At 39.5% G+C, this 14419-nt stretch overlaps 1 protein-coding gene across 1 annotated transcript in view; it reads right to left on the minus strand.

The window, feature by feature from the left end:
* ak5 (adenylate kinase 5) overlaps positions 1-12744 on the minus strand; it is a 117380-nt gene extending 104636 nt beyond the window's left edge. The window contains exons 1-4 of the mRNA XM_084913654.1: positions 12362-12744; positions 11061-11247; positions 9087-9254; positions 5139-5311 (exon numbers count right to left, since the gene is read on the minus strand). Coding sequence (XP_084769780.1) covers positions 5139-5311; positions 9087-9254; positions 11061-11247; positions 12362-12421 — 588 coding nt within the window. The 5' untranslated portion in view covers positions 12422-12744. The remainder of the gene's footprint in view (positions 1-5138; positions 5312-9086; positions 9255-11060; positions 11248-12361) is intronic.
* Between the last annotated feature and the right edge of the window lie 1675 nt (positions 12745-14419).

Here is a 14419-nt window from a genome sequence, read left to right on the forward strand (position 1 = left end):
TGTGAGGCACAGATAGTACTTAGATCTCTGCTCAGTAAATCGACTAATAAAAGTGACTCTGAACTCGTACTCCTAGTAGACAAGTTATTTCTGATTTATTGAGATTAAAATGCCAGAAATCAGAATTAATAAGTAAGTGCAAAAAGCAGAAGACCATTGACAGTTTTCATATTTACTTAACTTTTTTCAGACTGAGTGTTGACTGAACAATATTTGAGTGCTGCTTGAACTGAGACCAATGAATTTTGCAATGGAGAGTAAAAAAAAAAAGCCACAAATATTAAAGGACAGAGGTGAAAGCTGGAAATGATGAATACCCATGGAGTCATTTGACCTGGAAATAAATGACAACTGAACCTTTATAATAGTTTCGATTTTTAAGAAAAGATAGATGAGATAGAGTTGCGATCAGAGGTTAACATACAATCAATATGGCCATGAGTGACAGGGTAATTTTGGACTTTTAATGATTTCTTTGCACTGTTCTTTTTCTCACTTGGAACGATAATACAGCCTCGATATACATCCTCCTGAGATCCAGCCTATTCATTTATGTCCTATTCATGGTGCTTCCCTGTGGACAGTGATGCTGGTATCAAAGGCAGTTTTCAGTTCATGGAAAGCTTGAGACTTGGATGGTTCCTGGGCTGTTCCCAAAAAGTGTTTCCTTTCACCTGAAGGGGTCAGTTTGGGTCATCTTCCAGATCTTGGCAAAGTGGTGACACGTCTGAATAACTTGTACTCATGTACAATTGTTTGATGACCCATTTAGAAATTGCTCCTTGGACTTTCCCATTGTTCTGAGTATAGGTTAATCCAAAAAGTGCTGTCAAACTAATTATTATAATGAGTGTATGTAACCTTCTGACCACAACTGCAAAAATATACTTTATGTATCCCGAAAGTTTGTCTGTGGTAAACATGGTTAATGTGAGTGTAAGTCTTCCAGCTTTATGTTTAACTCTCAGTCATGACAGCGGTATTCATCTTCTCATCTGTTCCTTTCCATGAAAGCAAATCCATGCACTCCCATGTCAAATGACTTCTTCCATTTCTAAGGCTTCATACTCAACTCTCAAAGTAAACTCCATGACTTCTTGGATCTAAGACTCACTGACAAATTATCAAAATGACTCCAAACTCTTCTTTAAGCAACTATTATAATTTATAATTAATAAATCTTTTGAATTCATGTGGAATAAAATGGGAGAAAAAAATGCACATGACCTCAGACACCGCTAAAGACCAGCTGTGAATCAGTAAGAAGTCCTTGAGTATGCACAAAAACAGTACTGTCATCTGGGCTCTTGTTTAAAGCTTCTGAATAACAGCCTTCTTACACACTCAGGAGCGTTTTTGCCTCCTTCATTATATGCAGAATCATTAAGAAACCAAATTCTAATCTGCTTTGCTAAACTAATTATGGTGGGAAATTAAATACCTAACAGCCGCAAGTCACTTTATCATATCTAATGTGTCTGCAATTCGGCCCACGTTGCTGTTTATCTCACCGGTTGCTGGACTGACATGTAGTGAATGGCGACACGGCGACGCGATGTCTTACCAGACATGCAAGTAAGGGATGATAAATGATGAACTAGGCGATTCCTGAAGGTGATTCATGACGCAACAGAACCTGAGAAGTACGTCATTAAGCAGGTGGGGGCTCGCGTCTGTGTTACAATTGTTCAGTGTGCTATATAACCAGTTTATAGACCATTCGTCTGGGTGTTTTCATTGTGTACATCCGAAAAGTGGGAGTTTCATCATTTTATACAAAAGATGAACTCTTAATAGCTGCTTTTATATCGTTACAGAAAATATATTCATGTTTAACCAAAGCTTAATACACAGAAGCATTAGTGACATACTTATTTCTCCCAGAGGTTAATACAGGAAAACACGTGGCACAAACTCTGGTATCACTCCCCTAGCCTACACAAAAACCACAAGAGAGAGCATGCATTTCCTGGTAAGACCTCCAACATCTGAAAAAGTACTTTATCAAAGTGTGCTTCTGCATTTTGTGTTAAACAGTGAAACCCAAGCAGAGTATTTCCACACAAGTACCACAATGTTTGTGCATCCTTGTTTTATTTGTTCTCTGTCTGTTCTATATATATAAATAGTTTTGCCACTAATCGGACCCTGATCCCATGTCATGTCTTAACAAGACAAGTTGCTTATATCACTAAAGGTAACTGATTTATGAGGAAACAAATGCATCTTGTTTAGACTCAGCCCTGTGCTCACCTACTCTGCTGACTTGGCTTTTTGGGATTATGGTCAGGTTTTTGGGCTTCCACTAGATCCAAAGGATAACCAAGGTAAACTTTCACACTGATCAATGAGTACAACTGTAGAAAACTAAACTAAAAATGTTGATAAAAGTGAAATCTTTGGCACAACGCTTTACCTTCACCTGCAGATTCTGCAGATACACAAACAGGGGTAGAGAACGCGATCACTGGGACATTACCCACTGACTGTGAACTACACGTTAAAGCCAAGAAATTGTCACTTCACCGTCTTGTTTATCTGGAGTCAAAAGTGCTCATATTTGGACAAGAAGGTGAAGCTGGTGAATGACACTTGAAAATTTAATGGATAAACATGCCTCACTTTAACACCTAAAGTCTACTTAATGATGTAATTGCTTCAAAAAGGCTCCTTTTCAACAGCTTTAGGCTCACAAAAAGGAGTGAATTTAGCTAAAGGCAACATAATGACTCATTGGAAAATAAATATTAGTATGTATGGTACTACATTGTATATTTTTTATTCAAAATTCTCTACAGACATGCTGTGTGTAGATAACTTAGAATATTATCTGAGATTTCAGTTTCAGATAAAGAAGTGGCATTTCAAATCTGCGTACTGGCAGGAAATTAAACCTGAAGGACGAACACTCTTTGTTCTTTGTGGTTTTAGGTTCGCACATCTTCTTTGCATCACTGGGAGGATTTATTCTTCACAGCATATCTGCAGTGAAATGCTATCAACTCAAAGACCATTCTAAAGCTTTTTCAGGATATTTAATAATAGCCCTGGACTCTCTCTAGGGAATTTTATTTACTAAGGTGTGATCCCATGTAAAAATTTACCCTGCTGTCTCTGCTGTTGATGACCAGTCTAATACTGATTGGTTAACTGAATCTTATTATTACGGACTCTTTTTGGTCTTTAACTGTGACAATTCACAGAGAATAAGATGAAGACGTCTCTTTATACAAATATGTAATGACACTTGTTGTCATGAGATACAGAATATAAAATGTATTTGGTGGTTGATGCAGCAGCAAAATGATGTGGCTTCTGACTCCATCATTTTTGTGCTTTTGAAATAATTTATTTACAATTTTGTGTTGCAGTAAAAAAAAAAAAGAAACTGAATATCTGATGAAAACCCTGTTTCTGCTGATTCTTATAGTCCCTCCACTTTCTGCTCTACACTCCAGGGTGCTCCTCCTGCAGTAGTCTCTAGGCAGGGAGGGCCATTAGTGGGATTTGGGCACACCTGTGAAAGCCTCAGAACTGAGTTTAAATAGGTCTGGCCTCTCTTTCTCCCTCCATCCTAGAAACCATCTGTTTTACTGACAACACCAATACTGCAAATGGCTTTTTCACGCATCTGCACGTCTGTGACATCACTAACACTTCTCACTCCACCCTCCTCATGTTCATCATCATTTGCTCTTATCTTTTCTACATAAACTTCTAATTATTATCACAACCTTGTCTTGTCAATGTGAATGAGACAGCTTCTGACCCATTAGTACCTTTCACCCTTTGATATATTTAGACACATAACTCAGACTGATTATCTGTATGGCGTAGTTACTGCTTTTTCCAATCAGCCTGTCAGCTGGAATAGGTTCAAGCTCCGGTGGGACTCTGAGGGAATTTTCACTCCTACAGTTTATTTACCGCGGTCAAAATCAGTTGATCGGTTTTGGCTAAGAGACGGTGTTTAGCTCAAACTTGCAGCTCACACGTGGTAGTTGAGCCGGATGTGGGTCGGATGACATTCTCACCATAAACAAACCAGTTTCTTCAAAGAGGTCTCGCTGTGGTTGAACTCGAGTGTAAATACCATGATCACATCTGCACAAACGGGGGAACTGAACCAGAGTTTGATTTAATCTGACAAAACGCAGCAGGTGTGCACCCTTATGCACCCTAAGCTGCATTAGTGGCTAAGAATAAGGATGTGTGGGTGGATGGAAGTTGACTGTTTCAGATCATATTGGATATGTTTGAATATTATGGCTGTTATAACAAACAGCCATAATATTCAAACGGTAACAGTTAGATGACCCATATTTGGTTAAAACACCTGTCTATTTATCATTTTGCAATGGTTTACTCTCTCCACTCTTCTTAGATCCATTTCCAAACCTTAACAACCACAACCCCTCAAAGCATAACCAATTCTTTGAACTGTCCCCTCAAAAGAGGTATTTTCAAGTTCAATCTGCAACAGCTCCACAACTGCGAAGCCAAAAATGGACAACCTTGGGCTCGATGATTAAGAGATACTTGAGAGAATTTTGAAATACAATAAATCTCTGTGTCCAAATCACTAGACCAGAGTGAGATTTGAAAAACGCCTACTAATCAAAACTACAGAGCATAAAAAACAGCCTTACAATAATGAGCCTCTGATGTTATTGAGCCAGTTTGTAAAATGTTCAGATGGAAATCTGATGCAACAGAAATGAACCACAACAAATGTTACATCTACTTTAATCCCAAATGAATGTGCCAAACAGGGCGGGGTGCCTTTCAATAACAGATACAACCTTGTTGTAGCACAGGGACAGAAAGGGTTCATGTTAAACATGTGTTGCACTGTATAGTGATTAAAAATGGACCTCCAACAGCCAAATGATGGTCTCTATAGATTTTCCTCCCAGGCACAATAATTATCCTGCAAAGATGGATGCTCCTAAGATGGACAGAAAAGCCTCTTTCCAACACGCTTGTGATATGGATGCTGCTAATTAGTCCCTTGTTACACGCATGCTGTGATAATGACCTGAGAGTGATTGGACAGGCTTGGCATTCATCCCTCTTCTCATATTCTTTCTGTGTCACCCCCTCCCTTCACCCGCTCTCCTTCTCTGTGTCTCTGCTACCTGTGGTGCCAGCTCTCCGTTGGTGATGATTTTAGCGATCAGGCTCCACTTTCTGTTGCTTGTGGCGTTGTGGATCATCTTCTTTCTCAGCAGCTCGCCCACAGACATGTACTGGAAGCCGTAGCGCTCGGCAATCTTCAGGCTCTGCGTTCCTTTGCCACTGCCAGGGCCACCTAGGCACAAAGGGAGAGCTGTTGATGTTTTGGGAAAATTTTTGTTGTGTGTGCGTGTGTGTGCGCGAGAAGGTGTGAAACATTATGCGTGTGGGCGTGCTAGCGTAGGCGCGTGTGTGTATGAGTGAGAGATACTCAGGGTTTGTGAGACTGTGTGTGTGCATGAGTCTGCTTGTGTTTGCACGTAAGTGGGAGGGTGTTTGGGACTGAGCTATGTGTCTCTCCATGACTGTGTGTTATGGTATATGTGTGTGCAGGGGGAGAAGGGAGTGTGTGTGTGTCTGAAACAGGTATGTGTGAACCTCCTACATTTGATAACAAATAATCATTTTCACTGTTTTAACAGGATACGGACGTGCAGAGGAGGGATAGGCTGTCTTAGAGCAACACGGATTTACACATAAAATAATCCCAGTTCAGTAAAACACACATTTTGAGTTAAAATGCCCATAATGAAATCTAATCATTATCATTCATGTGTTTAATTGCTGCAAGACAAACATTATACACAATTTGTTAGGTTTCAGCCCATTAAAAGATTTCACTTGGCTTTTACAGGCCTGACAACCTGAGTGCTGTTTGAGTGTTATCACAGAAATGGTGCATGCCCCAAAGTCTGAAAGCCATTCCAGAGTGAAGAAAGGTGAAGCCACTTTAAGAAATGATTTTAAAAAGATGAAGAGTGTGCAACCAAGTGAAGAAAATAAGTGAAAATTGGTGGTTAGATTTAAATTCTGAAAACGAGTTTCAGTGAAACAGCAAATCTCTTCTTCAACACTGACATCAGAGGCAGGCAGTATCTGGGTTCATCTTATAATTAGTTATCATAATTAGAATATTCTTGGGTGGTGTAGGGTTTATATCACAATGGACTACAGCAATCAAGGCCTCGGGATGCTTTAAACAAAAGGCTCCTGAGATTCAGCTAAGATGGAAGCTGTGCCCAAAATGTCCATGTGTACAGTATGTGTGCAATAAGCACAAAATCACAAATATATTTAGAGAAGAAGGTTATCCTCAATCCTATGACTATTTTGTCTCATCATGTAAAGGTCTGATGCAAAAGACGTCTGAAAATTGACGCAGATGAAATGGTATGCATAGAAAGCTACCTAACTTGTGACTGACAACCCTCTTCTGCATGCAGTGTCTTTGCATTCTCAGTCAGCTCCAGGGGTTGAAGTAGGATTCCTGTCCCACTGCTATACTTGATGCACGCTAACATCATCCATGAACACCACAGTCTACCTTGCATCGCTCGAACATAGTGGGTAAACTTTGCCACAGTATTGCAAACTAACCTGCTCTATATTATACAAAACTGTATAGTTTTTTTTTTTCAAAAAATTTCAAAACATGGAAAAAACATAACTCCAGCAGCACATCAGGCATACAGAAGATCCAAATCTGATTTTATTTTAAGAACAGAACATCACCTGAGCTTTAAATTTCCAGTTTCTCAAGTCCTTATCAATGAAAATAATCTCATCAAATAATCTCTCTTCTGTCCTCTCGTTCTTACATCGTTCTCCATCTCTCAGAGTGAACTTATCCCACACCAACTTTCTTTCTCCCTGGGAAATATAGCCTCTGTACCTTTAACTTGCAGACAAAATACATGCAAAACTGCACAGAAGCAGTTTGTTTTGGGAGATATTTGTTGAGCTGGCTGAAACATTTGAAATTCCTTGCCAGTTGTAAACATCATCCCATTTGTGCTTGCTTATGTTTTGTAGTGCTAGCCAGACCCTCCTCCCAGCTATGCCAATGTTCTACAAACACAACTGTATTGGAATCTGCAGCATGAATGCATCAAAGCCATGAGAAGGGGAAAAATGATCTGCTAAAGGTGTAAGTGGCTGTGAGATTACCTTATTTCTTAGTACAAAGAAAAGTATCCCCATTGGCAGGAATCAGCAAGTGGCCCTCTTTACAATATGATCTATTAAATTGCCTATCAGACTCAATTACTCATTAAATGAATACAACAAACACACCACTCCAGATACGCTTGGTTTCAATCCCCAACAGTGATGCCATATTTTAAAAGAGAGGCAACACTATGTAAAAAGCCAGAAACATACTGAAATGTATAACTTTCCTTTGTGTATTTATAGTCCTTTTGTTATAAATCTCCATCACTGTGAAATAGTGCATAAATGCACTAAATTAAGGAGGGAATTTCCATTTTCTTCCCTATTTCAGTGGTTGCATATCAAAAATGTTCGTAAAAATGCCAATAAAGAGGATCAGACAAAGGCAGTGGAGAAAAGCTCTGATGGTCTAAGTGCTGAAATCCTGAACAGAAGGAAAACTGCTTAACAAAAAGGAATGGAGGCTATCAAGTCTGTAAGCTCTGAGCAAAGGACCCCAGCAGAGGTAATAAAAGAAATGTTGAGACTAACGAGGGGCAACAGAAAGAACATCTTACAAGAAAAGCAGGCCATTACTCACTGCAGCTATTTATAGATCCGACAATTAACAGAGCAATAGTAGGAGGCCAGATAAAATATAGTAATATAAATATATGTAATAATTAATATCAATATTAAGAAATTGAAGTTATGTGAAGCATAATTTCTCACCTATTTTTTTCTTTTCTATGTCACCATATCAGCTTGACTTTTATTGATTACCCCCAAATGTCTATACATTTAATCAAAAATTGCCATTCAGCATAAGGTTTAACATTAAAGAATAGCAGTGGAAGGATCCCAGTGTAGCAAATGTATGCCTCATCTTACATTTGATTATTCTGTTATCTTTGACCCAGTCTTTCCCACAGTCCTCTCAATGACACGCATCTGTCAATCTGTCTCTCTCGTGAACCTGACAGACAAAACATTTTCCCATGATCCTCTACAGAGATGACAGCTGATGTCATCCTGTTTATTTCCCCTTTAAAATAGGCCACAGTGTGCTCACGGAGAAGAGATCGGAACCAGCTTTGTGTAGCAAGTACAAAAAAACTATCATCCACTCTACAGGGTGTGAAAATCCCAGAGTGAAACATACTACGGCGGAGGATCGTTAAAAGGTTCTTAACTGAGACTGGAGTGCTTTTTGTGCTTAATTAAAAAGCTCTAATAAACTATGTTAAAAAAAGAGTTCATAAATAACATTTTTTCAGTCTAGCTGAAACAGTCATTACTCTTACTGTGCAGCTGCCACACTTAATTTATAAGATTAATGAATGTATTTGACAGGTTAATGGAGGCATGTCAGGAAAATCAGATTAGGAGAGCGTGAGTGTCTAACATAGTGAGTGACATGGCATAAGATCTACCCTGCTGACACTAGTGTAGAGAGGCGGAGTCATATTTAAATACCAGGAAAAACATGTTGCCAGTGTTTTTCCTGGTATTTAAATACCAGGAAAAACACTGGTAATTGTTTAAGCCCGATTCATAGTTTCCTGTCCAGGCCATTATTTTCTAGATCAGCAGGGCAAATAAAAGCCTCCACTCTGTAATTTTGCTGATCTTTTAGTACAAATGGATGCAGCTCTAGTCCCAGCAATGTTGTCCTCTGTTAACACACAAACAGAAAGCATCTTGCTGTTTATTATCTAGTGGAAAGCATGATTCACCAAAGAATCTGGATGAGTGCTTGAAATCCAATACATCAGATTAGGAAAATAATATAAAATAGCCTGACCCTGATTTTGCCTCAAAGTTTCCTCATTCTTTTGTGAGTGGATGCTATTTATAGTTACAGTAACTGCGCTTTGTTTGTTTTGGGTATTTTTTTTTTGTCTGTTGTAATGGTTCTTTACCGATGACGAGGATGACTTTAGGTCGTGGTCTGGATGGATCGAACACCTCGTACTCCTCTATGAGCTCCGCCGTCTCCGACAGGTCAGAGTCGCTCTCGATGGAGAACTGGCTGATGGGAGGGAGGCGGTCGTACCGTCTGTAGGGGAAATTGGGGCTGTCTGGCAACACTGTGACACACAGACAAACACATACACACATAGAAAGTGTTAAACAAGCAAAACAGGCCGGCTTTTATCTGTGTGTTGATGAACTTCTCAAACCATTCGTGTCTGCTGATTTACTCGGCTAAACAATGCTACAAGTCTGCGCTGTCTTTTTATATGTGCAGTTGTGACTTTATTTCAGACTCTCATTTCAGAAGAAAACCCCCAAATAAATCATGTCTGTTTCAACAAACAGTAAATTAGAGATGAAGCAGTTAGAGTGATGAATTTAAACACAGCTGCTTCATTCGGTTTGGTAATTGTCCTGCTGTCTCTGGTGATGAAAGCATCGATTATACAGCTTCGAAAACAATAACACAGTTAGCAAAGACAGAAATAACAAGTGCAAGTTTCTCCAACAGAAGCAGGAGCTGTTATAGTTTTCATGTGTCATATGCTTACACAGGATAGTATTGACCATACAGTTAGTAGCAAGGACAACACATGACAATGGATGCACTCGTTGCATCAGAAGAGACCAGAGGACGTTTTATGTAAACAGTTCAGCTTGTTAAAATTAAAAGAGTTTAATTTAACTTAACATGCCACAACTTAAAACTTTCAACATATCAGTAAGGTAATCATGCCAAGATAAGAATAAATGAGTGTGGGCTTCCCTTGCAGCTATATTTATTTTTTCATTTTTGGAGGCTGTCAAAAGGCAACAGAAATCAACAACCCTGATTAGCCTACAGTTCCCAGCAGATAAACACTGCAGCAGGCAAAGTTTCCAGGTTCAATATTACAAGAAGAGGAAGTCAAATATAAAAAAAAAAAAATGTCGTCACGAAATGTTTTTGAACTAATGAACTGTGGATCTATACATCTGTGTTATCTGCATGGCATGGGTGAAATTTGTTTTGGTTTTCATGGGTCCCTGCTGTGTACATTCCTGCTGCGCTTCAAAGAAAAGGTGAATGGCTGAACTGGAAAAAGTCATTAGCTTACGACAGCTGTAACTGAACTCCACTTTGCTTTGCAAATTCAAACAGAGTTTTGCATATATGGGACTTCCTGCTGGGAATCAATAACTGATGAATGGAGAGACTTTTTTTCATATTCCTGCTCAGACAAATATTTAGCTACGTGTATTCCACAGGACAGTGATGGTAGCACAGCTTTGATCTATGCACGCTGTCTTTGAACGGGAAGCAGGAAGGTTTCCTTCCAAAAATTTTAGTCAGTTTTGTAGATGTGGTTTGGATGTATATGATCTTATCTATGTGTCTAAAATCTATGTGAAGTACAGCTATAGTTTGCACTAAAGTGCCAGAATAAAAAGCATCTTCTCTCATTGCGCTCTGAAAGTTTTTTCCTATCTCTTGTTCCAAGACAGTGGTAACAGTTTTATGTGTATATGTACAGTGAAGCTTCTGGGCTCAGCACAAACATCAAAACCCCTTTCTCATCAAGCAGGGAGCCAGATTGGTGTGAAATAAAGATGTGCACTGCTGTCGGCTTTCTTAGAAAGAAGGCAGGAGCCAAAAAGTAGAAATGCTGGCATCTTTTATTGTGCCAAGAAACTTTGCCAAAAATAGAATGGGATGAAACGCAGCGCCAATTAATCTGCCAAAGACTTTTAGTCAACTAAAGACATAACATAGAGCATTCCCAGAGCCTGATCATGGAGTGGTTACAACCTGTAGGTTAAATTTACACCCAACGAAAGCAAGAGAAAAAATGTATTTAAGTAAATCAAACTGCTGCATTTAAACAAATCAGCCAAGCAACTAATTGCTTAAGCTCTAATCTGTTTCACTGCCTCCTCACCATTTCTGAAGAGGGACCTGCGTGACTGGCCTCCATTGAGAGGAGGAAGTGACTTCTTCTCCTGGCCCACAAAAGTATCCCACCGCACCTTTTCTGGTCCTCCGAGCTCTCTGGCTTTCTTCAGACAGCCTTCCAAGTATTCAATGGGGTCATCGGGCCGGTAGTACATCAGACCTGTGAGCAGGCTCTGGAGGAAACAGTGGAGGAAGATATTATGATGTATACAGTTTCATACAATATTTAGAGAAGGGATGTTCACTGTGGCAGTGCTGCAGCTTTGTTACGATGTGCTGCTGTGGAACAGCGTGGCAGTGCTCAAACACACCACCTTAATGAGGGGAAGTTTTGAACTGCAGAGCATGGTTGCCTTAGCCCGGCTCCACCAGAGCAATAAAAATCTCATTTTGCCAGAAGTCCATGAAATTGGCCTCAGCCTGACAAATACACACATACCCCTGATGACCTTGGTGTTATTGTCGAGCAGCACTGACTGCGATGAATATGAAAGCGAACTTGACAGCCAAAACACAAACGTATGTTTGTGTGACATTTGTCCTCTCGATCCTGTTTTCAAAACAATACCTTCCTCTGGGATTTCATCTCCACCCTCACTAACATCTCCCACCAGCAGCATGCTGTGAAGTTTCCTGAAAACAATTTGACGTGCTCATTTTCTGATAATGAATACACTGTTACAGGGGCAGCAGTGTAAGGAATGAAACGCAAAGGCAGTTATGATGATGATGACGACGATGTGGCACTTCAGTGCTCAATGTAATTTGAACTGACTGTAAATAAACAGGCACTGATTGCTTGCATACATTAGCTTGACTGCAGCAGGGGAATGAGTGTAATTAAGAGGATGACCCAATTTAGCATCCCCTCAAGAGAAAGAATATATTTCATTATCTTATTCCTGTGAGCTCTGATATGTGTCTCTGCTTAGGAATTAATCAACTTAATCGGACTTTGTATCTCTTTCACCAGCTATGACCATCTGTAACTTTCGTATTTACATAATATCCCAGCAGACTTCAATAGCAGTTAAATAGCAGTTATATATATACGAGGGAGTTTGAAAAATTATGATTTCCCCTCTTATTTTAAGCTACTGTTTAATCCTGAAATACGCTTTCAGCCCACGTGATCCGCACCTCCATCTACCGTCAGATAACGCAAAGGAAGGATCTTTACCGTGACTGTCATGCATCTTGCAATGCATGGACCATGAATCTTAGTGTACTCTCCCTGAGCGCGAAACATACCCAGTTTGTCTCTTCAAAGCGTGCACCAGCTCTCACCTCAAATAGTTGAGGTATCTCCCGCCGCGCGAGATACTCCTTGGCATCGTTGGTATTCATCTCTAGACGGAAATCCTCTGAAATGACAACTTCTCCGAAGCGTTTGATTTTCTTTTCCTTTCTTCAGACGACTCGGTGCAGTAATCTTTGGTTAATAACCGAACTCCGGACAGACTCCCGCTCAGCGCATTTTTGCCTCCTGTTTGTACTTTACAACTGAATTCCTGCAGGCAATTCCACCGCGCCACCCTCCTCGCTCGCTGATGCAGATGCGTGGCTTGTCCGTCTTCCCTTATACAGCGGACTGCTTCCAGCACGCACCGACTGTTTGTGTGTGTGCGTGTATGTGCCTTGACGTTGGGTTGGCACAGAGGTTGCGCGCTGTGTGCCAAAAAGCGCACGCACCGCCTCTGCTCTACATTTTCAATCGTTCCTCCTCAGTCTTGAAAGTTGGTGTTGATTCATGATTAATTCGATCGTGGGTTATAAAATAATGGAATAAAGCGGATCAAATATGGTAGCGTCTACATGTAGCTGAAAAATTCTACTTTTATTTTAAACTTTTGAAAAAAAAAATAGCTTATCAGATATGAGTCCATAAGAATATGAATTTTGAATATGTTTATTTTAAGTAACCATATTTTGTTACTAAAATAATTATGTTTCAATTCAGTGTTTGTAATGGAGTAGTTTTACTTTGGTAGCACTTTATTAAGCATTAGTAAGGTATTAGCAAGTGTTTAATGTTACTATTAATGTTTACTGTTATACCATCTACTACATCAGTGCTAGTAATAATCATAACCATAATCCTAGTCATAATAATATATATTTATAAATGGCAAACTAAGGAGGAGTAGTGCTATATAAAAGATGAATTTACCACTTGCTAATGCCTTACTAATACCTTAACAATGCTTAACAGTGTGACATTATTATATTATTATATATATTATTATTACTTCTTCTGAAATGAGAGGTATTTATTGACTCCAGAAAACTAAATGGATGGATCTATCCATTTCCCTTCCCTCATCCAATTAGGCTGCTGCAGTCTATTCCAGTGGGTGGGGTGGGGGTGAGGGGTGGTCTGAGTTTCTTAATATTTCCATTACTTCCAGAGAACAAAACATGCAACATATCCCAATGCCCACTGAAATGTGTGTCAGTCTTTACTTCACATTTTTATTGCATTTGTAAATAGCTTTGTAAATAAATGACTTTAAAACTCCACATTCATACATACAAAGAAGCTCACTTGACTTTTGTAAAGACAACTTTGAAATTGTGGCATTATTGAATTGGCTAACAGAGTGGAATAACCCGAACAACCTAACTCTAGGTGCAGCTAAATATAGCTGGATAATCTCTTGAATTGCTTAACAATGTATATTTTTGTTTGGGGTTGGGTGGAAAAGTTCAACAAAAGGTGGATTCCACTGGACAGTCAGTCAAGCTTTTTTAGGCAACTCAGGAAGGAAGGTCACTTTGATTTCCTGGTTTGTTCCATAGGATTTGATTCTTAATGCCTCTAATCCTCTTGACCACTAGACAACAGACTTGTTTGTTATATCACATAACATGAGATTAGTTCAGTCACATCAATGCTTTAGAAAGCAATTATCATTCTAACTTGTTACCATTTCATACCAGAATCAGTTACTGCAGCTTGAAAATAAAATGTTAATTTATGGACTGAAGTTGAGTATTGAGCAGATGTACACTGCTGAGACCTGCTTTGTTAGAGCAGTTAACAAAGGACATTACCATGATGAGCTCCTAGCAGGCACACTACTTGAGGAAGCAGGTCAAAAAGTTGCAGAATCAGGAGACGTACCGAGGATTAAAGTGGCTGGCAGTCCTGCAAAGGCTCCCTGCAGTGTGTCAAAACTGATTTTGCTGCTGGTTTCCCCGAAAACCTTCTGTGTGCTGGGTTCTGAAGTTGCATTAGAATTGCATGGAAGATATGTAGCTCTATTTCACAGTGGGCCCCTGGACTATTTGACTTCTTTAGCAGTAACATCACGAGACTTTTAATGTCTACTGCCTGTAATATAC

Source organism: Perissodus microlepis, chromosome 18, assembly GCF_051167445.1.
Source record: "Perissodus microlepis isolate ML-2025 ecotype Zambia chromosome 18, ASM5116744v1, whole genome shotgun sequence".
Lineage (NCBI taxonomy): Eukaryota > Metazoa > Chordata > Actinopteri > Cichliformes > Cichlidae > Perissodus > Perissodus microlepis.